The 27097-nt window shown below is 35.4% G+C and overlaps 2 protein-coding genes and 1 long non-coding RNA gene across 6 annotated transcripts; 2 read left to right on the top strand and 1 right to left on the bottom strand.

Annotated features, from left to right (window-relative positions):
- The first annotated feature begins 549 nt into the window (after nucleotides 1-549).
- Nucleotides 550-14911, top strand: LOC137488667 (uncharacterized). Its single transcript, XR_015518657.1, has 3 exons — nucleotides 550-661; nucleotides 1240-1287; nucleotides 13579-14911. It is a non-coding gene; the product is annotated as an uncharacterized LOC137488667 (long non-coding RNA).
- On the bottom strand, nucleotides 3121-20147 carry pla2g4ab (phospholipase A2, group IVAb (cytosolic, calcium-dependent)). 4 transcript variants are annotated; one of them, XR_015518616.1, is made up of 18 exons: nucleotides 19438-19847; nucleotides 18270-18405; nucleotides 17302-17383; nucleotides 16756-16904; nucleotides 15326-15439; nucleotides 15111-15148; nucleotides 14879-15023; nucleotides 13576-13712; nucleotides 12705-12927; nucleotides 12473-12587; nucleotides 10685-10822; nucleotides 7802-7891; nucleotides 7302-7367; nucleotides 6740-6937; nucleotides 6475-6659; nucleotides 4666-4875; nucleotides 4039-4196; nucleotides 3121-3771 (listed from the first exon to the last, which is right to left on the bottom strand). XR_015518616.1 is itself a non-coding variant. In XM_087298386.1 (18 exons), exons 2-18 carry the CDS (start codon nucleotides 18294-18296, stop codon nucleotides 3658-3660), a joined length of 2169 nt encoding a protein of 722 aa, XP_087154512.1. In that variant the 5' UTR covers nucleotides 18297-18405; nucleotides 19438-20147; the 3' UTR covers nucleotides 3121-3657. The 4 variants fall into 4 exon arrangements, 2 of the variants coding, with proteins under 2 accessions (XP_087154512.1, XP_087154513.1); XR_015518617.1 differs by lacking the exon at nucleotides 19438-19847 and adding an exon at nucleotides 18761-18947; XM_087298386.1 differs by having other exon boundaries at nucleotides 4666-4855; nucleotides 19438-20147.
- Nucleotides 20148-20740: 593 nt separating this feature from the next.
- Nucleotides 20741-26312, top strand: ptgs2b (prostaglandin-endoperoxide synthase 2b). The gene is given in 10 exon segments (NM_001025504.2): nucleotides 20741-20835; nucleotides 20973-21089; nucleotides 21182-21325; nucleotides 22510-22653; nucleotides 22978-23159; nucleotides 23262-23345; nucleotides 23466-23712; nucleotides 24299-24585; nucleotides 24704-24851; nucleotides 25228-26312. Coding segments are annotated over 10 exon segments (1821 nt in total). The 5' UTR covers nucleotides 20741-20777; the 3' UTR covers nucleotides 25638-26312.
- The last annotated feature ends 785 nt before the right edge of the window (nucleotides 26313-27097 follow it).

Below are 27097 nucleotides of genomic sequence, written 5' to 3'. Positions count from 1 at the left end.
GATATTTGAATTATGATCTGAATAATGAAGTTTTTGTTATTAACCTATTTATTTTGATGAGTTTCAATATTATGTGTAAATTCCTCCACAAAAAACAGTTTTACTTTGTTTTATAAGGAACAGAAAAATAACTTTTGTGCTATTCAATTAGAACTGTCCGTTTGTGCTCTATTTTCAACATTTCTGATGAATGCAAAGGTTCTGCTTGTTTGTAAATGTACGAATTTTATATAATTATCTATACTCTTGTTTTTATGCTTGTTTTATTTCTTTTATTTTGTACATTTATTATTTATCTTCTATCACCCATTTTGTTTGTTCTTTTGTCACGTATTTGTTGTTTAAAGCATGCTGATAATAAAAACAAATAATAATAATTTAACAAAATTTGGCAACATTTTTTAAGAGGCTTAAGCTGCTTTTTTAAGTCATTATGGAACACTGGAAGTAGGAATGCTGTGTGTTAAAAAGTAGCATGCGCTGATACAGAAATGTTAATTCAATATGCATTGACAATCATTTAACAGTAGATGGCGATAGAACACTTTCAAATATTTGTCTCCCTTTAAACTTGTACACACACACACACACACACATACACACATATATGGCTATGTAGCTAGTAAAATCATCGTTTTCCTACGTTCCACACTGTCGCTTGGTAAGTAATTTATCCTGGTTTCCACATTCCATGTAATCTCATTGGTTTATCATTAGCAGGCACTTCAATATGTTTGGCATTTCTGGATAAATATGTGAAAAATATTGCCATCCTTGTTCACTTTGATAGTGTTATTAAATTCTACTCAAACAGAAAGGACAATCAAATTAAGTTTATTTATGAAATGAATTAAAACTCTTCAGCTTTTCATAGAAAAGCTAAGTTTTTCAATCATCATAGCACACGTGCTGCTGATGATGTGACAATAAAAGTGATTTGATTTGATAGAGGTAAAGTTGGTTTTATAGTCGCACATTCATTCATTTAGAAGTCTCTAAGTTATATTGTTTGCCATGTTACTTTGCATATTCGAACTGAATTAGCATGCAACTGTGGCTTGAAAACAACATTAAGACTGCATATTGGAGAACAATGTTGTACTTTGATAGTCATTGGCTGCAATGATTTCGCTATTTAGAGTTTGCAAATAATACTTTCATGAAATTATATTATTAAGGGGAAAGTCTGAATGTGTGAATATAAAACCTAATTCTGTCAGCTTTTCCTCCACTCCTCAGATTTGAAGAAAATGTCTGCAACCGTCGTCAGCACACAGATTAACTGAGGTAGGCTTGGATGTTTATTATTGGCAACATTCTGACATCACAACAACTCAGGATTAAAATAAATGGAGGTTTCCAATCAGAATTACAAAGTACTGTAGTTAAATCCAGGAACTTTATGCGATAAGCTGTCCTGAAGAGGAGGACACAATGGGTTAAAACAACAACAACAACAGCAAAGCTTTCGAAGATTCTCTCATCCGTGTCCTGTGACTATTAATCTTCAAAAAGAGTTGACATGAGCTTTTCAGAGTATTGTTATCTCTTTTTGGAAGGCTGTTATTTTTAGAGCAGGTGACACATGTGTGATGTATTTGTGATGCAATATCTGTAGGCAGCGGAAGTTTTTAATGGGAGGTTCATAGTTTCACACCTAGCATTACAAACCGTTTACCTGTCACACTCATAAAACATTCACGAAGTTGCACATTAAGAGGAACCTCAAAACGTGATGCTAACAAATTTGCTTATGACCTTATTGCTATTTATGTCATTGACTCATATTACAGCTCAAGATGAGAATGTAGATGAGATGTTAATGATGATGATGAATTCTTTAATGTTATTTGAGAATTTCAAGTTTGTCAGTGGAAGCTTTTTGATAGGTTCATCTGATATATTACTTATTTTGTGTTTTGAAAGTATAAGAATAATAGTAAAAATTAGATCAGAGAACAGATCAGGTTAGTTTCTAATATCAAAATAGTAAAATATGTTTCAGCTGAAAAAAAAAACTTGGACTGTATATTATTATGTTGGTCAGAATGCCCCATGCCTTTACTAAGGTAATTTACCAACCATTTTAGTTTTGACTAACGACACCGAAACTCTTCATTCATATTATACATAGGAAAATTTATTTTTGATCAGTAACAGATAAACAAACCTACTGTGACGTCCAAGCCCAGGTGTTTCGCTCTCATCCATCTGTTCACATTGTCTATTTTTAAATCAATCCTGTTTAATAGTGGAAATAAAATAAACTTTGCTGATATATACTTCCAAAATCTTCTGAAAATAGGGCAGACACTAATACACTTTATTCATTCATTCATTTTCTTTTCGGCTTAGTCTTTTATTAATTCGGGGTTTCCACATCGGAATGAACCGCCATCTTATCCAGCATTTTTTTACACAGCTGATGCCCTTCCAGCCGCAACCCATCTCTGGGAAATAATACACTTTTAAGAAAAATTAAAAACTAATAGTTAAACTTAAGATTTTTACATTTCATTTTTTTCATGCAGTCTCCATCATTATTTGTCATAAAACATTAGACCTTTTAACATAAATATTCATGGTTGTGTAAATAAATACTAAATGAATACTCTGCTACTGATTAAATAATTTATACATGAGTATCCAGTTAATATATAATCATTTAAATGAGCAAGTTCACAAATAGTGTTAAATCTGACAATGTCTTTGATTTTGTGCTACCCTGCATAATCTACTGGGTAAAAAATTATACATCTTCATCCTGATATTGGAGTGTTAGTTTTTCTACTCACCTCCTTTCACTCGCATACTAACAGATAATGGTGTTTAACAGTCAAAGGAAATAACTTAGAAATGAAAACTATCTACGTATCTAAATGGAAACTTAAAATACCAAGTTGGGGGTAAATAAACACCCACTGAACCACCTAATGCAGGATAGTGGTGGGATTGAAGATGTTTTGTAACTCGGGATGTTGCTTTTTTTCATGTTGTTGTTGTTGTTGAGAAACTCCATTTTCCGTCAAAGATAAATCAGAGCCTGTGTGATGTTTTTGCAGAGGTTGGTTGCCATTAAATCATACACAAACACAACAAAAAAGCCGTAAAGTCCTTAAGCAATTTTCAGTTTGTTTATTCAAAATGTTTGCAGGAAACTGGAAAGTATGAAAGTTGTAGAAAACAAAAGAAGATCTCTAAAAACATTTCTGTGCAGTCAGAAAATTAAAATGTTGCTTGGACACCAACAGTCTTTGCAAAGTCTGTTTTGCTGAAGACAATCAATTTTTGAGACAATTGTCTGCTTCACATCTTTGAAGTACATCTTTCAGCACTTTAAACAGACAAATGTTTAAGAATATAGTTTGTTTACTCTGGCATTACATACCATATTGTCTGGCTCAATTCAACAACGAGACTGTAAACGCTGTTTTCATTGAGTCAGTCAGTTCTTCCTTTAACTTTAAAAGATAACATTGAAAACAACTAGATGGAAAATGTTCATGTGGCCCAAACCAGATTATCAGGTTTCACAGTTTCTTGAGCTGTTTTCAGTTTAAAAAAAAGGTTTCCATGAAGAGATGTGACATGTGTAAACTTCTTGTGCGTAGAATGCCATCTTACGCCACCTCCTTATTAACAGGCTTGTCCTTTAGACTATTTCTTTAGGCGTTTTTTCTTTTGTGCTTCACTGAGAGAAAGAGATGCAGAGCAGCGAGATGGAATCTCCTTCCTGTACAATATGCTATCTTTTATGCCTTCTTTGATGACCTAGATAAAGTGTGATAGAACATTCAAAACAAGACCTGCATAAACAAGCTAACACACAAAATATTTCATAAACGATTCAAGGATTAGACAAAAGAACACGATAGCAGCTACACCTCATTGTATTCAAGTGTTTCATATTATCAAGTAAACTTTATCTTTCCCATTGAAACTGGGGGAAAAAAAATTGTACTATCAACTATAATTTCCATGGAATGTTCATATTTTTAAAACACATGAAGCAGCATGATTCCTCTGAGCTGAACTGACCTCTATGTTGTTAAGTGTGTTGAACTCCATCAGATCATGCAGCTGGGTAAAGGCTTGATGGGAATAATGAAAGTTGAAGGTGGAGTAGGGCGTCTGTGGGTCATCAAAGATGTCAAAGTCTGCAAATTCTCTCTCTTTGTCCGACCCACGTGGAACACCTTCAAGATACACCACACTTGTGTTTAAACACATTTTAATAGTTTGTTCTTCCACTTTTTGTTCTATTTAAGATGACTGATCTTTTCCTGTCATTTTACCAGTCATCAATTTATTCACTGTGTTTAAAAATTTATAAAAAAAAAAAAAAAAAGTAAGATCTTTTCAGGGAACATAAACAAATAGAATAGGTAGATATAGAAACACACCCTCTTTGTGCATTATGTACACAGGAATGTAAATCGGCCAGCTCATACTGTAAAAGAGTCAAACACTGCATACCCTACGCAAGCAAATTTGCAACTTAACAGTTCGGTGTAAACATATCCACCGGAAAGATCTCACGTTTTCCTCCTTGTTATAGAGCCCTGGGCAGGCTTCCCAAAACTAACAATAAATCTGCATATGCAAAGCTGACTTTTAAAAAAAAAAGTTCAAAGTACACAGACAAAAGCACAAACAAAAACACACCTGGGGCTTTGAATTTCCTAAATTCGATATTAACCAAGACGAAATGGATGATAGTAGGGCAGTTTCTTTCTCCTTTTTTGGGTTTAAACACATAGCACTCCTTTAACCCTTCCCGGTCAAACACCTTTGGGTCAATCTTGGGAAAGGGAAGTTTGTTCATTCGAGCCCATTTCTCAGCTAGTAGAAGTTCCTGTTAATCATTTACAAAACCTGTACGTCAAACATTTACATTTACCAATTATTAATCAATTAAAAATGTGTAGGAATGTGATCTTGTAATTTGAGCAGAACATTGACAGTATATAGTATAAACATATATTTATAAATAATATATATATATATATATATATATATATATATATATATATATATATATATATATATATATATATATACACACACACACACACACACAAACACACTCTTTAGCCAGTTTATTAGGTACACCTTGCTAGTACTGGGTTTTACCCCCTTTTGTCTTCAGAACTGGCTTGATCCTTGGTGGCATAGATTCAATAAGGTACTGGAAATATTCCTCAGAGATTTTGGTCCATACTGACCTGATAGCATCAAGCAGTTGCTGCAGATTTGTTGGCTGCACATCCATGATGTGAATCTCCCGTTCCACCACATTCCAAAGGTGCTCTATTGGATTTCTATATTGGTGCTATATTGAAGTTCTGGTGACTGTGGAGGCCATTTGACTACAGTGAACTCATTGTCATGTTCAGGAAACCAGTCTGAGATGATTCTGGCTTTATGACATGACCCCTTAACTTATGGATCCAAAGTGTGCCAAGAAAATATCCCTCACACCATTACACCACCACCAGCCTGAAGCGTTGATACAAGACAGGATGGATCCATGCTTTCATGTTGTTGACACCAAATTCTGACGCTACCATCCGAATGTCGCAGTAACTGAACCTGGACGACGGAGGCTTTCAGCGGTGCTTCTGACTGAGCCAAGCCCAGTTTGATTAACTGTTGTCCATGTCGGCTGGAGGATTTCCCTCGGAACACCGACAACAGGTGATGCGTCACAATCATGCCCCCAAAAGACCAAGCTCCTGATTGGTTAACGCGGCGCGAATGTCCGAAACGCGTGTTAAACACATCAAAAGTGCAAAGTGCTCAATTTGCGCTGCGCCATTCACCCGTATTGCACTATTCGCACAGCACAATCAGTTTCCTGTTCTTAGCAGACAGGAATGGCACCCAGTGTGGTCTTCTGCTGCTGTAGCCCATCTGCCTCAAGGTTTGACGTGTTGTGTGTTCAGAGATGCTTTTCTGCTTACGTCAGTTGTAACAAGTGGTTATTTGAGCTACTGTTGTCTTTCTTTAAGCTCGAACCAGTCTGGCCATTCTCCTCTGACCTCTGGCATCAACAAGGCATTTGCACCCACAGAAACGCCACTCACTGGATATTTTTTCTTTTTCGGACCATTCTCTGTAAACCCTAGAGATGGTTGTGTGTGGAAATCCCAGTAGATCAGCAGTTTATGACATACTAAGACCAGCCTGTCTGGGACCAACAACCATGTCACGTTCAAAGTCACTTATATCACCTTTCTTCCCCATTCTGATGCTCCGTTTGAACCACAGCAGATCGTCTTGACTGTGTCTACATGCCTAAATGCATTGAGTTTCTGCCATGTGATTGGCTGACAAGAGATTTGCGTTAATGAGCAGTTGTACCTAATAAAGTGGCAGTTGAGTGTATATATATATAATTAATTAATACATTTATGTACATAAAATTGATTGTTTTTCATCACAATAAATGAATGTTAAATTGATGGTACTAACCTTAAATGGAGGACTAGAATCACTTGGTCGTGCAGAAAAGTCAAAGGATATGATAAGGTCAACACCTCTCTGAGGCCTTAGAATCAGAGGATAGGGGAGGTTGAAAGTCAAGCCACTGTCCACCACATGGATCTTCCTACTCTTTACATCTAGTGGCTCATAGATACGGTCAAACTCAAATGGGTCTGAAAGCATTTAAAATCAGAATCATAAATTAGGTTAATTCAGTAAGCCTAAATGACAATAACGACTGTTGAACTCTGACCTGTGACCGCATCAACCTCATCCTCTGTACAGCTGATGGTCTCAGTGTAAGGGGAAAATGGCACATCATTGTTGAGGTTCAAGCCCAGCATGAAGTTGTGTACTTTTCCTGCTCTGCCTTCTCTTGTATTAAAAAGCACTGAATCACTGAAGAGAGAGCCAACCATGCGCTGAATCCAGCTGGCCTGATGCTCATCCTCTGTAGGACAAAACCAGAATCACTAAATGGTTAGACTTGCATTAATATTTTGTCATATTATAGTATATACAAATCTTATATTGTTTTCCCTAAAACCTATAGGCCTGGTAACCAAAAGTCTTCATCTTTAATCAGAGTTTTCCCGAACAGTAAGGCTGTAATAGGCTGCTTTGAGGGTAGCAAAATCAAACAAACAAAGTAACATTGTTAAATTTAATTTTAATTAATAATATGCAACTATGCTGCTTAAAAGGCAATACTTTCTGCTGTACTTTATGACTTTTTTTTACGTTGTGTCTTTTGTAAATCCCGACATTAGTGTTTTAAAGGACAGTCTGGTGCAAACTGTGGTGTAAAATCTCACCTTTATGAGGGTCTTCGTCATTATCTAGACTGTCCTCACCTACAATGTGTTCAGGTTTGATCTGTTCTGTTAAATAAATGCACAAACTCAAGTGTCAAAGCCGCATTGCTTAACCAGATGTATGACTGAGAGAATCACACAGAACATGTAAGAACAGTGAGTATATGCCAATATATTTACACGAGAGGTGGCTTTCACAACCAGTGCTTTATTTAACCAACAGTCTATTGGTAATCAAACATTACTGTAGCTACCAGACAACCACCAGCTCAGTTCCGTTTCCATCAGATATGCAAACAACAAAGGCAGCTTCATTTACAGTAACACAGAAGGAAAAGAGGATATGTAGATTTTTGTAAAAAAAACAAAAAAGGTAATTTAAATACTACGTAAATCTCCCAACTTCTGTGAATGTGGAAAATGGATCATGTGCATATATAAGAATAAGAATATGTGACCAAAAAAGGTATAGTAATATAGTGTACAGCTGGTGATTGTACCTAGTTCTTCCTCCATGGTGCTGCCGTTTGTCACATCTGTCAATCCCAGAATTCTGTTGAACAGGATGGAGAAGGCACTACCCCATACACCTGTACAACATATTACATTAAAATGTTTAAATCAAATTTGGTTTCCTATATCTGACAGGGGTGTAAAGTAATAAATTAAAAATACCCAAATGACTGTAATTGAGTAGTTTTTCTCAGAAAAAGTCATTTACGAAGTAGTTTTAAAAAATGTGTACTTTCCCTTGAGTAAATTTTTAGTGCAGTATCAGTACTTATACTTCACTACTTTCCTTCAACCTGCAGTCACTATATTTTCTTGCCAGGGGATTAGTAAAATCAGTCCTGTGATTCCTGTCCAATCAAATCGCACATAGGAGGTCAATCGCATCATAATGAACTACCTCAAGACATGAGCGATTTATAATTGCAGCAAACTGTTTGGAAGCATTTAAAGTGTCCAAAAGAAGATATCCAAAATCTTTACACGCACTGACCCAGAGACTGTTTAGATGCATGTCACTGATGAAAAGATGACCGAAATGGCCTTAAACAACCAGCAGGCACAAGAGGTCAACATGACATCAAATTGATGTTGTACCCCAACGTTGTGGGATGTTGCATGTTGTTCGGAAATTAAAATCAGGTTGATGTCAGAACTCAGCGTCAGACCGCTGTTAATGTCCAACGTCCAATCTAAAATTGACGTCTAATGATGTTACAGCTTGACGTTTTGTGGACGTTACCACTATGACGTTTATCAGACGATAGATTTTGCCATACCTGACAATTAAATGTCTGTATTTGACATCAAAATGATGTTGGTTTAAGATGTTGACTCAACGTTGGATTTTGGTCACTTTCTGACACAACCTAAAATTAACCAAATATCAATGTCATTTGACATCATTACTGGACATCAAAATAATGTTGTCCTTAGACACTGGCTAGATTAAATTTTGGTCACCTGACGTCACAACTTAAATCTAACATAATATTAATGACGTATAATCTTATGATGTTGTGTGCCTCCTGGGTAATCCAATAACTATATGCACAACAGAATGTTATGTTTAGACACATACACAAACTACATGTAAATGCATCAGCTAATTATAGCGTAATACTCACTACTCACTACTCTTGAGTACTTTAGAAAGGTCTACTTTTTACTCATACTTCGAGGAATATTTACAACAGACACTTTTACTTTACTTGCACTACATTTTTAGGCAAGTAATGGTACTTTTACTTGAGTGATATCTGACCATATTTCACCTCAAAATTACAAGCAAGAACTTAATTTTACAGTACAGTTAATAAGAGATATTATCATGGTGCGCATGCTTTACTTAATGTAATATTTTGATAAAAAATCTTTAAAAATAGGTTTCATTTTAAGTTTTTTTTAAAAAAGCACAATCTCTAGGATGATTCAATACATGATTCAGACATCAAAGATAGGGGCCTATGGAAGACGTGAAGTCTGAAACAAAACAGATCTTCACATTACATTATAAAAATTAATAGCAAATCTGCAGTGAAACTTTTTCTTCACCTCTCATCTTACATCACAGTGACTGTTAAGAAATTTGAGTGCCACTGAATTAAGTCACTAACATCCCTTGCATTCCATTACAGTAAAGATGAGACTACCTGAAAATGACAAAAGCATCACCTTTAAATCAGGTGACATTTGACAACAAATATATGGGCCCAATCCTAATTCTATTGTTTTACCCCTACCCCTTCCCCTTGGCTCTTGAAATGGAGTGCTATCATGCTATCATAACGATATACTTAGCAAACAATTTTGTGTTTATTAAACGTCTAAGTGTTGACAGCTTCACTAAGACAAGGCTAACATTAATGTTGTTTTCTTGTGTTTACATAGACAAATAAGGCCACTGTGTAAATATACAGTACAGTTACAAGCTTATTGCCATATTACCCAGCAAGCATTTTTTTGTTTTTAAAAGATGTCTAATAGACGTCTAAACACAGTCGTCTTGGCTAAAACAGGGCTAAATTTGGGCTGTCAGTAAAAATCGAATAGACCTTCTAAGAATAGCCCAAAACTAGACTAGTCGTCAAATAGATTAGACAGACTTTATATGTGTGGTCATTCATTTCTGTTTTATTTTATGACTAGTCTAGTTTTGGCCAATTCTCAGACATCTATTAGGTATTAAACATCTAACAAATCTAGAAATTTTTATACCCCTTGATTTTGAGTGTGGTCTTGGAAAATCTCAGTTTCAAGGGAGGGCTATCTATCCCTTCCGCTTAGCCCAATAATGTCCAAACTCGGTCCTGGAGGGCCAGTGTCCTTAAACCTGCCTGGAGGTATGCAGTATACCTAGAAGCCCGATTAGTTGGCTCTGGCCTGTTTAGACTAAAGATCGGCAGTTGGAACTAAAATATGCTGGACACTGGCACTCCAGGACCGAGTTTGTGTAACGGAGGCCAGCTAGTAAGTGCTGTGCAGGTAAATCTCACTCCTCTGACCTCTACAGGTGGTCTAGCGACAGATGCTAGAGGCCATGGTCTCTCCCATGCGGAGTGTCACCGATTCGATACCAGCTTGGATCGGGTTGGGTGGCGTAGGACCGGCGGGGTTACATTGATTTCATGACCCGGATGGTAATGAGGTTTAGTGGGGTGAGTGTAACGTAGGCCAGCTAGTAAGTGCTTTGCAGGTAAATCTCAGGGCCGACAGGGTTACATTTGGACCCCTGCCTTAGCCCTATACCTTCAAGCTAAAGAGAGTTGGAACAGGGGAAGGTCTAAAGGGGTAACATTGGGATCGGCATTTTCACTTTCTTCTTATGGTTCTCAGCTTACTGCTGAAAAATCTAGAAAACAAAGACTCCATACCCATAAGAAAGTGAAGAGGGTTTTCTTCGTGTTTCTTGACCACATTTCCCATGAAGAACTTGCTTCCAAAAAGGTCAGGGGTCATAAATGTTCCATATTTAGCCATTCCAATCTCATACGGACTGAACTCCACCCAATCTGTCAATCGAAAAACACACAAAAGAAGTGTATCCAGGGCAAAGGTAGCAAAATATGTCCTCAATGACAAATAAACATAAACAATTAGCTAATTATTAGCAGGATGTCTAATTACAGATAGGTGAATTATAAATTATACATAGATAATCCTACCAAATCTAGATTTCATTTGAACACAATGGCAAATTGCATTTTTCAAATAGTTTAGAGTGTGAATGGTGTTTCAAATTTCAGTTTCCTGATAATGTTGATAAAGCATGTCACTTTTGACGAAGGCAGATGTATGAATCAGCTTAACAAAATGTTCACAACACAAAAGCTATTTTATTTGAGTAGGCCTGCAGAAAATCAACTGACGCTTTATTTAACAGAAAATTATTAATCAGTCTGAGCTATTGACAGTCACCACGACTTAAGTCTATTGTGGAAGAGGGAGTGTTTGGATGTTTTTGTCGCACTGGACTATTTTGGTTACTTAATGGCTTGTGACGTTAGGGTGATTCCCTTTGTCTCAGTGTCTAAATAGTTGCTTTCTGTCAGCCGCACTTATACAAACTCCATTTACTCATGTTTAAACCAAAAGCAAAATATCTGGGGGCAGGTGTCTGGAAAAAATTGCTTATTTTAAATTGAATTTAAAAGCTTTATTAAAATGCATCTCAACTACGATGTAAATCCATAAAGGTAAGGGTAAGATTAATTTTTTACTTGAAGGGGTAGTTCATAGTTCATTCTATCTCCATTATCTAAGTTGTCCTATTATTTTCCATCCATTCTTTTTTTGAACATTATAGATATTTTAAAGAATGTGGGTATCCCAACACATTACCGTCTCATTTGATTTCAATATTATTCTAAACATAAATACTATGTTGACCAGAATCTGTTGGTTACCCCAATTCTTCAAAAAAAATTCTTCCATGTTTAATATTAGACAACAAATCCTTACAAGTTTAGAACAACTTGGGAATTAATCTTGACATATTTCCATAAGTTAATATTAACGTATTTTCCATTTTTGGGTCTCTTAACTCAACTCTGAAGGACATTTTTTATTTTCCAAAATGACAAAAAAAAATAGGACACCAACTCGCACTACTTAACCTTCTCAGTCACTGGCAACAGAATTAGCAGAATGCGGTCAGTATTCAATTACAGACTAAGTGACGGGTAGACCTTTCAAACACTAAAATGTGTGACACTTTAGGGCTTCCTTGGGGTTTTAGAAGTACAATACAGCCATTCTTTGAACTAAAAATAAAACATTTTACATGCTTGTGCTTATCTCTTGACGCAATTTGGGTTCTCCGTTGGTAGTTCAACAGGTCAGACTACTGTAGGCTAAATGGCATCCCATTCATTTATTTGGTGAATGCACTGACAACAATGAAGCTGTTAATGGTGTTTGTATATTTTGCCAAGATATAGTATTACCTTTACTCATTTAGTGTGCACAGAAGAGATTATTTTATCTGTCTATGACATTGCAATCATAGCAATTGTGATGCAAGTATGGATAAAAAAAGAGATTCAGAATTATTTTTAATTACTATACTGACAGTACTCTAGAATTTAAACTGGCCATTTTTTTCCTTTTAAACTACATTAGTTGCTTTTTGCCAAAAAAAAAAAAGGTGCAGAAATGTTTACCTGCAAACTTAAGCTCTGAGACATCAGGTTTTACATGCAAACAGGTGAACAAGGGCAGAGGAGCCTGAGCTTCATTTATCTTTTCCTGCAAATCTCTCAACTTGGTGTCCATCCTCTGTTGACAGAGTAAAAAAAGGACATGATACCTTTTGTATTTACAGCAAAATATAGTCTAGTTCTAAATGCATAGCCAAGAGAAAACAAAACTGTTTTCAAAAGATTAGACACTCACAGCAGGAATGAGCGTCTCTCCTATTAGCATCCCGAATATATCTGTAAAGGTAACAGGCTGTCCTGTGGTTTTCTTGCTCCAGAGGGCATGTATGTAATTGGTGATGTGTTTGGGATGGAGTAATCGGAGTGGGTTGCTGCTCACACTATTCATCAGCTCCTGGTTGATCTGCTCTGGACCTTTTGTGGGGAACTCTGGGTGGGAGTACAGAGTGGACATGTACCTGTCAGAAATAAAACAGCACATGTAGGTTTGCACTGGGATGTATTTGAGTTAGGGTGCACGACATTGGATATATCTAACATTGCCTAGTTTTTTTTTTCTGCAATTTATTTATTGTGACATGAATACATTTTTACTTGATGAGCTGAATAACTATTTGGAAATAATTTATTATTTTAGATTGATTGGGATGATTCTGTTGGGGAGTGCATAAAATATAACAAACAATCTACAAGCACAGATAAATTTGATTGAGAAAAAGATACAAATAAAATAAACAGCATTTTATTGTTTGTTTATTGTCTAACTGAATTAAGGTATACAGTAATTGAAAAACCAAATGTAAAATAATATTGCATAGTCCTCGTTTTTAAATCAATTCAATAATTTGAATTATTATTCATTTTTCAAAGTTATAAACAGTACAATTTCTTATGCATGAATGCTTTTCTAACCCTTACACAGTCACAGGCCTCAAAAACACTTGAGAAATTATCAATTATAATCCAGACTCAACATTGTGAGCACTCATGATGTGACTATTGCGAATGAACACATTGCGATATCAATGCTGAAGCAATTTATTGTGCAGTCCTAATTTGAGTTGTAATTAAATAATAAAAAGGAGAAATGGCTTATGCTTTCATACCAGGTTGATCCAGACAGACCAGCAACATATGTGACACAGTCCAGAACACCAGAAATATACAAAGCCTTCATAACCCCCGAGAACCCGATCATTGCCCTGAAACCTCCTCCTGAACCCAGGACAGCGATCACTGGAACCTACAAACGCAAGAAAACAGAAGCACAGTAGAATGATAGGAAAATGAACTATTAATTAACATTTTAAAACCCTTATTGTCAACCAAATATTTGTAAATTTTTTTTATGGCTGACCTTAGAGTCCCCCCTGCACCCCCAAAGAAATGCATGTCTAGTCTGATTCTGTGCCTGTGTTCTTAGTATAATGTCCACACATTATTTTAATCGTCTCTTCTTGTTTGGAACCTTATTTTACTGCTTTTATTAGTTGTATTGGCCATAATGGACACTTTGTCATAATAGTAATGTAAATTCTGGAAAATTGTTTTAACTTCCTTTACATTGTGACTTGTAGGAACAAGGAAAGTAGGCCAGGTTTAATAACACCGGCTTTGGTAACAGACACATCAAAGAGAAAGATGTCAAATTTGCCAATTGTTGATGCCAAAAGGTTTTGACTAACAGTTAAATAAGTGAATCTAAAGCTTTCAAAAATCATGTAGTGACTACGTGACCAGTCTTGGTCAATTCACCGCCACAAAGGTAGTGTAATTTCTCAGCTATGGTCCACTCACTTTTAATTCTCTTTTTTCATGCTTATGAATACATCCCGTAACACACCAGCTCATGAGTTCTCACATTTCTTATCTAACACTTCCTTTTTAACTTTAGATTATGTCGATTTTCACATCCTCATCCAAGAATGGATGAAATGCGCCAAATAAAACAGTAAGCTGATAATGAAGCAGGCCTGTGACATAATAAAACAGTCAGTCTTTACAGAGCTTAATTTATTTAGAGCTTTAATTGTCAAATATTTTGAGTATTTTGTAATGTCTGTCTGATGTGTCCAAATATCTCATCGAAAATGATTTTGCTAAGGTTATGTGGAAATATGAGCTGTTAGTGCGAGTTTTGCTACAGCAGTGCTACTCAACTGCACAATTTCTCTACTTGTTGGGTCATGAATGTCTTGACTTTCTGCTGTATATCATTAGATATCTCCATCTGTATGACAGCTGCATCAAACATGTATTATATAGTTTTTTTCATGTAACCACACCTGTTTCTTATGAAAACAACAGCAATGACGTCACAGTACACCAGAATCAGTGTTATTACAAATGTAAGAATTCTTATGGTGTTTTTAAAGACCAGTAGGGGAAAAGTCAATAAATATATGGTACCTCATGAGGAGAGCAAGGGAGGGAAGAAGGTTTCTCGATGTTCAGCAGTTTCTTGATGGCCAGCATGACTTTGTCTCGTCGGTGTTGTCTGTAGAGCTTTTCTTTAGGACACAGATCCAGATTGAATCGCAGGTCCATCGCTAAGCTGAGAACGGTGAAAAAGTCCAATTTGGGTAGTTTTAACTCTAAACTTTTCATAATATTGTATAGTTTTGTTCATGATGATACATACCACTCCTCCAAGGAAAGTTCTAAAAACACATTGGTCATCTGTGAAACAACAACCACAGGCATTAATACCACAATACAGATCAAGTAAGGAAAAAAGTAAATGTAACATAAATGTACAGCTTTATTATTGGTGCAACTATAAGCAACCCATGTGTTTTTTAAATGAAAGCGCTCCTCAAATATTTAACTTCAAATCCTTAATTTGATTGAACTTACTTTGCCTATTAGGAATGACACCAGCATTGTTTGTCCAACTTTGAGTTTAGAGATGTCATATGAGGCTGTACCCAACGTTTCATCCACAACATAGTTAGCATCCATTAATGTCAGCTTGGAAACAAGAGGACAAACACAATACAACTTGATGCGCACATGAAGAGTGTGTGCTTAAAGCCTGATCAACATACACTTGAACACTGTTAACAGTTTCCTGTAGAATCTACAGTAACATACTGGCAGCAGTTCACAAGTAACGTGCTGTTAATCATTTACAATCGTATCATAATCTTGTTGTATTTACTGAATTGTATGTATACAGTAATTTTTAAAATTTTTAAAGTGCAAATTTAAAATACAGTAACATATCGTAACTTTCCTACAGTAAAATACTGTTCATTTTACAGTTAAATACTGTGTCAAGAGTACAAAATCAAATTACAAAAATTAAAAACTAATATTTACCAAATGATGTTTAACAGAGCAAGGAATTTTTCACAGCATTTCCAATATTTTTATTCTTCTGAAGAAAGTCATATTTGATTTATTTTAGCTAGAATAAAAGCTGTTTTTAATAAAATGAAAACAAATTTAAAAAACATTTTAAGGTCAATATTATTAGCACACTTAAGCAATATTCTTTGACAGAACAAACCACTGTTAAACAATGACTGAAAAGAAGTGTCTTGAAAAATATCAAGCAAAATATTATTTACTGTCATCATAGCAAAGTTAAAATAAATGAGTTATTAGAAATGAGTTATTAAAACTATTATGTTTAGAAATGTGTTGAAAAAAATCTTCCCGTTAAACAGACATTGGGGGAAAAAATATACAGGGGGCTTTTAATTTAGAAGGGCTTCAACTGTATAAGATTTAAAAGGTTATAAATTACTTCAGGTGACAGCCATATGAAAATAGAAAAGATGTTTTAACTAGCAATGTGAATAAAGAATGGAAGGTTGTGATTTAATCGGTGCTTTAAAAAAACTTTCTCATCAAAGCAAATAGCCTTGCAGTTGTACTTTGGATGACCTGGGTTCAAGTCTCTGGAGGACCTTTTCCATTCTCATCCGTCTTTCTGTTATGTTTTGCTTACTGTTTATGCTTTATAATGTCTCAAAATTCTAAAAAAAAAAAAAAAAAAAAAAAAAAGGCAAAATGTACATCTAGAGAAAGGCAAAATGCAAGCATCTCTATCAATAAATACTGTTAAACTACTGTAGACTATATGTTTTCAGGACATTTCAGTAGATTTTTACCATTTTAAATTATTTGCTGCCTAATAGTGAATAACTGGACTGGCACTATTATAATCAGTGAATTGGGCCTTTTGAGATAAGCACACTTTTAGATTTGAAATTATTTATTAAATGTCAAATAAAATAAAGAATATTATTAATAAAATGATTTATTTATTTATTATTTACCTTCAGCACGTTGTCTTGGTTGGGGTCGAGGATAAATTCAAAAGTCTCATTCCACTCTGGATTGATGTCATTGTCTATGTGACGCGTTTTCTTCCTGCTCTCAGGTGAAGTGGGAATGAACAGCTCCACATATGGGTCAGGGGTATCCACTACAGGCATGTTCAGTTAGTATGCCAAGAAAATTGATGATCTATTTAGTGAAAGGGCCCAACTCTGGTCTCAAACCTTATGAGCTTGATACCATGCATGCAGTTACATAACTCAGGGTTTTTCCTGGCTCAAATGAGGCTGAGGGGATATCCTGATCATTTTGATGCTTGAAACAAAACACATTTTGCATTATTCTTTTAATTTTATCAAGTAAAACATTATAGTATTTGCAAGGCTAACATTAAATGTAATTAAATACATGAGCAGATCACTTGGGGTCTGCCTGTAATCGACGGTGGTATGTAATTTGATGGAGGTGGCCACCTCGTAATGGTCTATGCAGGAAAAACCCTGAAAACTTAACGTTTAACTATGAATGAAATATTAAACACTCACACAGGTCTCCGAGAGCTCCTTTGGTGACATTTTCAGCCCGTAAAACCTTCACTTTGAATTTGTGTGAGATTTGTTGTTCAACCTAAAAATAAAAACAATGAGTACAAAAAGAAAATTCATGGACATACAAATGTTTTCTGCAGTTCTACTTTTAAATCTGAGCATAGATATATGGAAAAGAGAAGTGGCAGTATGCAAGTTCAGAAGCAGCTCTGTGGTGGGATGGTGTGAAGGGGTCTTTTTAACACCATTTTAAGGCAGCTAACCAGATGCATTGAATATCTCCGAGACTTCACATTAGTAAAATTCATTAAATGGCATACAAAATGAAATTATAGGTGATATTTAGCACTTTATTGATAAGCAGAATTTGCACCAGCAGAATTTGCACCCACAGAAAACTCAAAAGATTTCTGCAGATTCTTGAGCCCATCTATTTATTTACTTAATCAAATGTGTTTAAGAATTATTTTAAGCAGTTTTTTTTGATAATTATATTATTGAGTAATATGCAAATGTTCAGGAATTGTGTACAATATTGTTTGTGAAGTAGTAGATTATGCAAGAGACTAGCTTTGTTTTACTAAAAAGGGAGTTAAATGGATTTGTGTTTTAAACCTTATAAGCATTTGTTATAGGTTTACTTAATAATATACTCTATTATACTCTCAGAATCATTCCACATAAATCAGCAGATTTTTTTTTTTTAATTCAGTGCAAAAATGACAACAACAACAAAAAAAAGTTTGCAGATTCTAGCCCTGCTTATAAGCCAGCACTGGCCAACCTATATGTGCATCAGACAAGAAGTGACCATGACAGCAGCAATGATGAACATCAATATGCCTGGTGTAAACTTGAAATAAGTACACACAGATTTTTTGGAAGCAAAATATTGCCTTCAAGCTACCTCATCTTTTGGCTTAGGCTAACTGGATATTGAAAGCCACTTACAAAGTCCTACTTACAAAGATGTGATGATCTGCAGTTGACATGGTGGCTTCGCTGCTAAATTAGACAAAACAGGCTGATAATCCCAACTCAAGAGCTTTTCAAAGAGCTTCCCAGAGAAGTCCTAGTGATGTTACTGGACAGCTAAACACACTGGGAGAAAAAAAGTTAAGTAATAATTAATAAAATAAAAGTAACCTTTTGTAAATGACATGGGTTTTCTTCATTTGAATGAAGCTGCAACCCTATTTACACAAACACAAATATCTGAGATTGAAGAAAATAATTTTACACTTATGTTACACACTTTTATCCTAGCATAACACACTGTAGTAAACAAAAATAGCATTCTAAAATATACCTTAATTTCCTTGCAATAAACCAAAAGCACAATATTTGAAGCAGTGCATGTAGACTATGAGAGAAAGGAGCAGTGGTAGGCCATACAAATGAACAGAAAGATGAAATGGGAAGTGTGCAATCAGTTGAAGAAATTGTGAAAGCCTACCTTCCATCCCCAACTGTCCATATACACAAATAACAATAGAAACAAAACGTTAGCATAAAAGTCAGCTTTGAACTTTGTTACATTAATGCATAGTCTAATGCATTAGTTCCATTTTATAACAATATGTCATGTCGCCTGATCAAAAGCACCGAGCGAGAACAAGTTCACTTCACAGCAGAATAAAAGTGCGTGATGATGACAGAGGAAGAGAAATGAAACCTCCGCACTATAACACGCATCAGGTCTATATTTTGCACTTTTTAGCATATACATTGTTTGTGACGTAGGCCACTATTTGTACAAATTTTGTGACGCAAAAATTACTACCACTTATCTCGCAGATTATATGCCTCAAAGTAAACAGAAATTCTCAAATGCTCAAGTTCCAGGCGCGCGTTACAGCAGCAGTCCCGTTAAATGGCCAGCCATCATGATATTGTGTCGAAGTTTTGTAATCTACCTTTGAAAGTCCCAGATGATCAGAGATCTTCTTTAGACATTTAAACAGCATATTCTGAGTCAAATGGAAAAGTTAGGCTTTTTTTAACTACCCGCATGCAGATTCGACGTTTCCCTGAGTTTAGCACCGCTATTCCGACAAGACATATAGAATGTTATGAACTCCGTTTACCTGCAGTAAAACAACTAACAAACTGAATAATCCACATTTATCTTACCCTGGGCCGGAGTGCACGTCAAGCCAGAAATCCAGAGAAAGATAGAGAAAAACCATTCGTAGTAGTCTCTCAATGCAGAGAGTGCGCTTCAGTATCTTCAAGTAAAGAGGAGGCACTAAAACTGCTCTCCTGGTAAGAAGTGTCATCCTCGTCCCGCATATCTTAATACATCCTGCTTTTCATATTGGCTGCATATTAAAAGTACATCTACAGGAAATTTGCTATTAACTTTAAGTATTGAACATTAACATTTAAAGACTAAAAATGTATGCAACTGAATGACTTTGTGATGGGAAAACTGAATAGTTGGCTAAATTTCATGCAAAACAGTCTAAAAATGCTCATTTTTCGGTGATAACGGAGCTGATGAGGACAAAAATCATAGTTCAAAAATCATTCATTTCTGCCACAAGGTGGCAGTTTTATTACATTCGATACGAACATCAACAAATAGTGGCAGCATAAAGTTGTTCAAGATTAAGAATTATAAATACATTTGAAAAGGTTGTTTAAAAGCATATGCCGTTGTTAAATAAATGCAAAATTTGCTTACTGTTTTTGTTTTAAAAATTTATTTTTAGTAATTGCATTTCTCATTGTATTGTAGGCCTGTGTATTTTTTATTATAATTGTTTTAGTAAATGTAATTAGTTTATCTATAGGTCTAATTACGATTAAATCGCATTATAGTCTATTAATCATGCAATAGTAGATTTTGTTATTAGCCCACCTTTTTATTTAAAATTTTCTTTTGATTTTCTTTTGATTTAAATTAGACTTTTATTTTTTAAAGTTAATTTCTGAGGTGCCCCTAAAAAATGATGAATCCAAATTTAATTTCATGAATTGAAAAATTGCTTATATTTTAAATATAGTTTTAATAATATGAAAAATCTGCGGAAATGAGCCTCATATCGACCAATAAAGTCTGATCACTCAGATGATGTATCAAAATATTGTTATTGTTTATTACCATTTTATTATTATTATTATTATTATTATTATTATTATTATTATTATTGTGCTATTGATTAGAAGCCGTTTTGATATAGTACAGTAGCAGCCTATATGGCAAAATGGTTGCAATTATAAGGTTATAAGACATAAATAAAGTATATGCAGTATTCGAGATTTGTGATGATGACACTGAGCAGGTAGCCTACGCCATACCAAATAAACGATTATATCATTGTATCCTCTTGCAGTGCGTGAGTCACGTCCCAATTCATTCAGTCATTGCGTCATCGGCTCCTCATAAAACGGCTCCTCTCGCACTCGGAAGTTGATTCAATACTCTGAACTGGCGAGGTACGACTCGAGACATCAAACACGCCACTGGAATGAAAAGTTCGGTATTATTTATTTTTTTGCTTCTGGGCTTCGTGGTTTGCACAGGAGGTAAGCCTACTAATTTCTTGTTTTTCTTTCATATTTATATCTAGCCTATTATATTTTATGAACTATATGTTATATCATTGTTGTTGGCATATTTTAAAACTGATGTATTTACTTATTTATTTATTTTTGTGGTGCAGCGAACCCTTGTTGCTCCCATCCCTGTCAGAATCGAGGTGTCTGTACGGAAATGGGCTCCGACGCGTATGAATGTGACTGTACACGGACTGGATATTACGGTCAAAACTGCACAACACGTAAGTGAGAAGCTCCACAAACATATAGAGGAAGTTTCTCTGCCCATTTCTGCTTTTGGCTCTAACTTTTACTCTGTTTTATTTTTTTACAGCCGAGTTTCTCACATGGGTGAAAGTCTCTCTGAAGCCTTCTCCCAACACTGTGCATTACATTCTCACACACTTCAAAAGCTTGTGGAATATTATCAACAACGTGTCGTTTCTAAGAAACGGCATAATGCGATACGTGCTGACATGTAAGTATAAAGCAGTCCCTCTTTTCCTGTAAGAAACGTCTTTTAATTCATATTATTAATGAGAATTTAAAATATTATTTTATTTTTTATGATTAAATCATTAAAGGATAATTCAGCCATAAATTAACATTTTGTTATCATTTGCTCATTCTTTTCTTGTTTCAAACATTTATGAGTTTTTTATCTTTTGTTAAATGCAAAAGAGGATTGAAACCTGGAACCAATGACTTCTATATTGGTTATTTTCCTTGGTAAGGAAAAAACAAATATTAATTGTTTTTCCTTCTATGCACTCTCAGAAAAAAAGGTACGAGAGCTGTCACTGGGGTGGGTACCTTTTCAAAAGGTACATATTTGTACTTTAAAGAGTTCTTATTAATACCTTGAGGGTACATATTAGTACCTAAAAAGTGCAAAAGTGTACCTCTTGAAATGTTAAGGTATTAATATATACCTTTGCAGTACCTATATATGCCCTGTAAGTACAAATATGTACCTTTTGAAAAGGTACCACTCCAATGATAGCTCTCGTACTTTTATTTCTGAATGTGGATGTCAGACTTCAGCTTTCTTAAAAGTATCTTTTTTTGTGTTAAGAAAGAAACTCATAAAGGTTTGGAACCACTTGAGTGTGTTTTAAATATTTAATAAGATAAAATTTTGGGGTGAATTATCCTTTTACCTATCCGTTTAACTAAGAGATGTCCAAACTAGGGCCTGCGGGTCAAAGTTGGCCCATAGAAACCTTACAAATAAAATACAAAATGTTGTTACTCAACGGATAATGCAGAAGACATTGGCAAGCAAATCAAGTCAAAAACAGGTGCAGGTTGACTAGTTTAACTGCATACTGTTATAAATTGGATTGTTGTTTTTTTTGTTTTTTTTTACTGTAATAAGTTCACTATAAAATGTAAAAAATATACTGCATTAGTTAATATGAAGCAATGTTTTCTAGTTATTTTTAAATTTGAAATAAATTAGGAAATTACCAGTGGCAACTTTAAAAAACTTTGATATATTTACCTTCGGCCCACCACCCTCAATCAAGTTAGGTTTTTAGTCCTTCACATGAAAAAGTTTGGGCACCCTGCGTTAACTAAACATGTCTTAATCATGTCTAATGTACATTACAAATATGTTGCATACTTAAAAATATGACTGAATATAATATTTTTTTCCAGCACGTGCCCATCTGATCGATAGTCCTCCTACATTCAATGCTGACTATGGTTACAAAAGCTGGGAAGCCTACTCTAATCTCTCCTACTATACTCGCACATTACCTCCTGTCCCGCGTGATTGCCCAACGCCAATGGGAGTCGCAGGTGAGCCTCTTTCTCCTCAGACCTGTTTTCTCACATTTCTTAGCATTCACATTTACAACTGGACAGGAAGCTTGAGGTCACAAATAGCTCACTTGAGCCTTGGGTGTGTGGATAAGCAACTCATTAAAAGAAAGATAAGATGTGACAGTAATGAGTCATAGAGGCTAAAAAGTTTTAGACACTGTAGAGAGAGTAAATGATTGCATAAATAGTTTTTGCACTTACAGTACCTGTAGATAGTGTTTCATGTTTGGGTTGGAGTATAAACTCAGACATGAGGATGGAAGTAGGCTCTGTTTCTCATGAATTCCCCTGTTTTGATAGGTAAGAAAGAGCTGCCAGATGTGAAGATGCTGGCAGAGAAACTGCTTCTCAGGAGGAAGTTCATCCCAGATCCTCAACGCACCAATCTTATGTTCGCTTTCTTCGCCCAACATTTTACTCACCAGTTCTTCAAATCTGACATGAAGAAAGGTCCAGCTTTCACAACAGCCCTGAACCATGGGGTGCGTATTTGATAGATTTGACATTCTATATGCCATAAACATGTTTATGACTATCTGTATCATGAAGTTTAGGATATCACTAACTTTACTTATGTCTTTTAGGTTGATTTAGCTCATATATATGGACAAAACCTTGATCGACAACACAAGTTGAGACTTTTCAAGGATGGCAAGTTGAGATATCAGGTATGGAATATCTCTAACCCAAAATTAATCTCATTAAATCTCATCCTCATAGCTTTGTTACTCACTTTTTTTACTCTTGTGTTTTGCATTTGACTAAACTCATGTTCATGCTTTAATTAGATTCTGGATGGTGAGGTTTACCCTCCAACAGTCAGTGAGGTTCAAGTAGACATGCATTACCCTCCTCATGTACCTGAATCTCGTCGATTTGCTGTGGGTCATGAGGCCTTTGGGCTGGTTCCCGGACTTATGATGTACGCCACCATCTGGCTGCGTGAACATAACCGAGTGTGCGACATACTAAAGAAGGAGCATCCTGACTGGGATGATGAGAGGCTGTTTCAGACCTCAAGGCTTATCCTTATTGGTGAGTGTCCTGCAGAAAAGGACATTTAGATTGGCACAAGTAGGCCCAAAAGGAATCTGCAGATTTCCTCAGATTATATATATACATACATACATACATACATACATGCATACATGCATACATGCATGCATATATACATACATGCATATATTTACTTACAATATAGAAATGTGCGTAAATATAGATTTATTCAGTTTTCAATATTCGTTTCATTAATATTATTGAAAATACACCAATTTTTATATGGTTTATGTACAAAACAATTTATAGGGTAGTTTTATAATATATGAGAGACTAACTTTATTTACCAAACAAGTGGTTTTTATAGAATTTGCACTGTAAACCTTAAAAAATAAAATAAATATTACTATTTTTTTAAAGTTACTAAAACCTCATAGGCATTCTGCATATGTCTGCAGATTTGTTTACAAATAATAAGTGTCAATAAATTCAATTATGAGCAGTAATGGCTAACAATGTCTGCAAATTTCTCTCTGGCTTTCATCACAAATGAACAAAAATATCCCAACATGGTTTAAAATGTAAATTGAGTAGCTAACGTTTGGTCTGTTTTCCTTATCAACAGGTGAGACTATTAAGATCGTGATCGAAGATTACGTCCAGCACCTTAGTGGATACTATTTTAAGCTCAAGTTTGATCCCGAACTACTCTTCAACGAGCGTTTCCAATACCAGAACAGGATCTCCTCCGAGTTCAACACCCTTTACCATTGGCACCCCCTCATGCCTGATGATTTTCACATCCAGGATGAAGTCTACAATTATCAGCAGTTCCTCTTCAACACTTCTATCCTGACAGATTATGGCGTCAACAGCTTGGTTGAGTCCTTCAACAAACAGATAGCTGGAAGGGTAAGTGTTTGTAATTCTAAGATTAAAAATATACCCTGTTTTGGATTAGCCTGTTATAGATACCGTTGCAAGGTGGAACCACCCATGTTTAATGAATCTTAAATCTCTTTGACTTCAGGTAGCTGGAGGGCGTAATGTAGCACCAGCAGTGTTAAGGGTGGCCATTAAGTCGATTGAAAACAGCAGGCAAATGCGCTACCAATCAATCAATGCTTACAGGAAACGCTTCAACATGAAGCCATACAGATCCTTTGAAGAAATGACAGGTGAGCATTACTAGTATCCACTGATGAAGGATTATATGTGTGCACATACAAATACACAATAAATTTCAATGCAACTTTTTGATTTAGTGGATAATTCTCATAAAATTTGTACGATCTCATTCATACAGTTAGTACTATTTTCTTATTTTCCCAATAACAGTTGGATTTTGAGGGCACATGTCCTTTCAAAAATAATATTTTTAACAAAACGATGCGTAAAACAGTTCAGTTTCCACGTGAGATATGGCTTATGAAACATAAGCACAAACTTTACCTAACCCCATCTGCGTTTTTAAAAGCATTCCCTGCAAATACTGTAAAAGCAGTGATGTTTCAGTAGACACCTTGAGCTGACTGAGCTTGCTTTATGTTTTAGGAGAAAAAGAAATGGCTGCTGAACTTGAAGAGATGTACGGAGATGTGGATGCTGTGGAGCTTTATGCTGGTTTGCTGGTTGAAAAGCCCAGGTCCAACGCCATCTTTGGGGAGACCATGGTTGAGATGGGTGCGCCCTACTCCCTTAAAGGACTTATGGGAAATCCCATCTGTTCCCCAGAGTACTGGAAACCAAGCACCTTTGGTGGGAAAGTGGGCTTTGAGATTGTGAACAGTGCCTCTCTGCAGAACTTGGTTTGCAATAATGTCAACGGGCCATGTCCTATGGCGTCCTTTTATGTGCCTAATGTAAAAGATTCATTACCCACCACTATTAATGCAAGTACGTCCCAGTCAGATCGAAATGTCAACCCAACTGTTTTACTAAAAGAAAGGACATCTGAGCTCTGATTAGTGTATTCTATTGTAAAAGTATTTGTTATTTATTTATTTATAGGATATTTATTTAATTTATAAATCATATTTTCTTACAGAAACAATGTTATTTTATTCACTATTTATTAAATATGTCTTATATGTGTTTTCAGCACTGCCAGTTAGCTTATTCTGTTGTGTCATGAATGATATACTTGAAGCACACTCTTTTTATTCATTTTCATTTCGGCTTAGTCCCTTCATTAATCTGGGTTCGGCACAGAGGAATGAACTGCCTATTTATCCAGCACATTTTTACACAGCGGATGCCCTTTCAGCCGCAACCCATCTCTGGGAAACATCCACACAAACTCATTCCCACTCATACACTATGGACAATTTAGCCTACTCAATTCACCTGTATCGCATGTCTTTGGACTGTGGGGGGAACCGGAGCACCTGAAGAAAACCCACGCGAGCGCAGGCAAAACATGCTAACTCCACACAGAAACGCCAATTGACCCAGCCGAGACTCGAACCGGCGACCTTTTTGCTGTGAGGCAACAGCACTACCTACTGCGCCACTGCGTCGCCCCACTTTGTCTTTTACCATGTGTAAATTAGTTTCAAGTTGTTGTTTTTTCATTTGTTTAACTTAGTTTGAATCATCTCAAGATCTCAGAATATGAAATAAAATAACTTCTTTCATACAAAAACATGTACTGATTTTGTGATTTTTCAACATAAATATGAAGTATTGCTACACTGTAAAGCCCAACAGTCAACTTTATCAAATGAAATGAGTGTAGTTAACTCAAAATTGACTGAAAGTTTATTCTACTCATTTGAAGAGTTTTGAACTCAGTGTCGAAGGTAATGAGTTAATTAAATACCTCATTACTTCAACTTAAATGGAGTAAGTTCACAGTACTTGCATAGATTAGTTAACTTAAATGGTTTGTAGCAATCAGTTTCCTCAAACTGTTGGCGTTGCTTTAACTTATTGAGTTTTGCAGTCTTCAGTTGGTTCAAATTCTCTTCATTTATTGAGTTTTACAATTTGTGCTCAAATTGCTTCATTTACTCAAACAGATTTTGTTCATAGTACTTGTTAGGATTAGTTTTTGAACTTACATAGTTTTTTGCAATCAGTTTCCTCATGGTTTAAGTTACCTTAACTTTTTGGGTGTTACAGAGTGCATTTTTCAACCTTTTTTACTTGGTCTTTTTTCTTCACAAATTAATAAATTTCATTTTATCTAATAATTTGATTGTGTTTTGCGTATTCTTAAATGTTACTGTTTGTAATAACAAGTTTTATTGTCGTATATTCGTATTTTGGCATAAGTTGCATCGGCAATCTGAGCAGTTTCCACTAATAAAATATGTAACTTGTTATTCCAAAAACCCTGAAAAGCAGTGATGGCAACATATGAAGTAAATATTTGTTTTGATGGATGACATCATTGTTGAATGCTTTATGACTTTCAGTGATA

The sequence above is a fragment of the Danio rerio genome, chromosome 20 (assembly GCF_052040795.2).
Source record: "Danio rerio strain M-AB ecotype USA chromosome 20, GRCz13ab, whole genome shotgun sequence".
NCBI classification, from domain to species: Eukaryota; Metazoa; Chordata; class Actinopteri; order Cypriniformes; family Danionidae; genus Danio; species Danio rerio.
This window is presented reverse-complemented; position numbering and strand designations above follow the sequence as displayed.

Excerpts from the sequence above, each read along its gene's own strand:
- pla2g4ab (XM_087298386.1), bottom strand. The coding sequence starts at position 18,296 with ATGTCAACTGCAGATCATCACATCTTT. Across the intron at positions 16,905-17,301 it reads AGGAGCTCTCGGAGACCTGT|TGGATACCCCTGACCCATAT; the intron begins GTGAGTGTTTAA and ends ACATGCCTGTAG. Across the intron at positions 12,928-13,575 it reads GGTCTGTCTGGATCAACCTG|GTACATGTCCACTCTGTACT; the intron begins GTATGAAAGCAT and ends TATTTCTGACAG.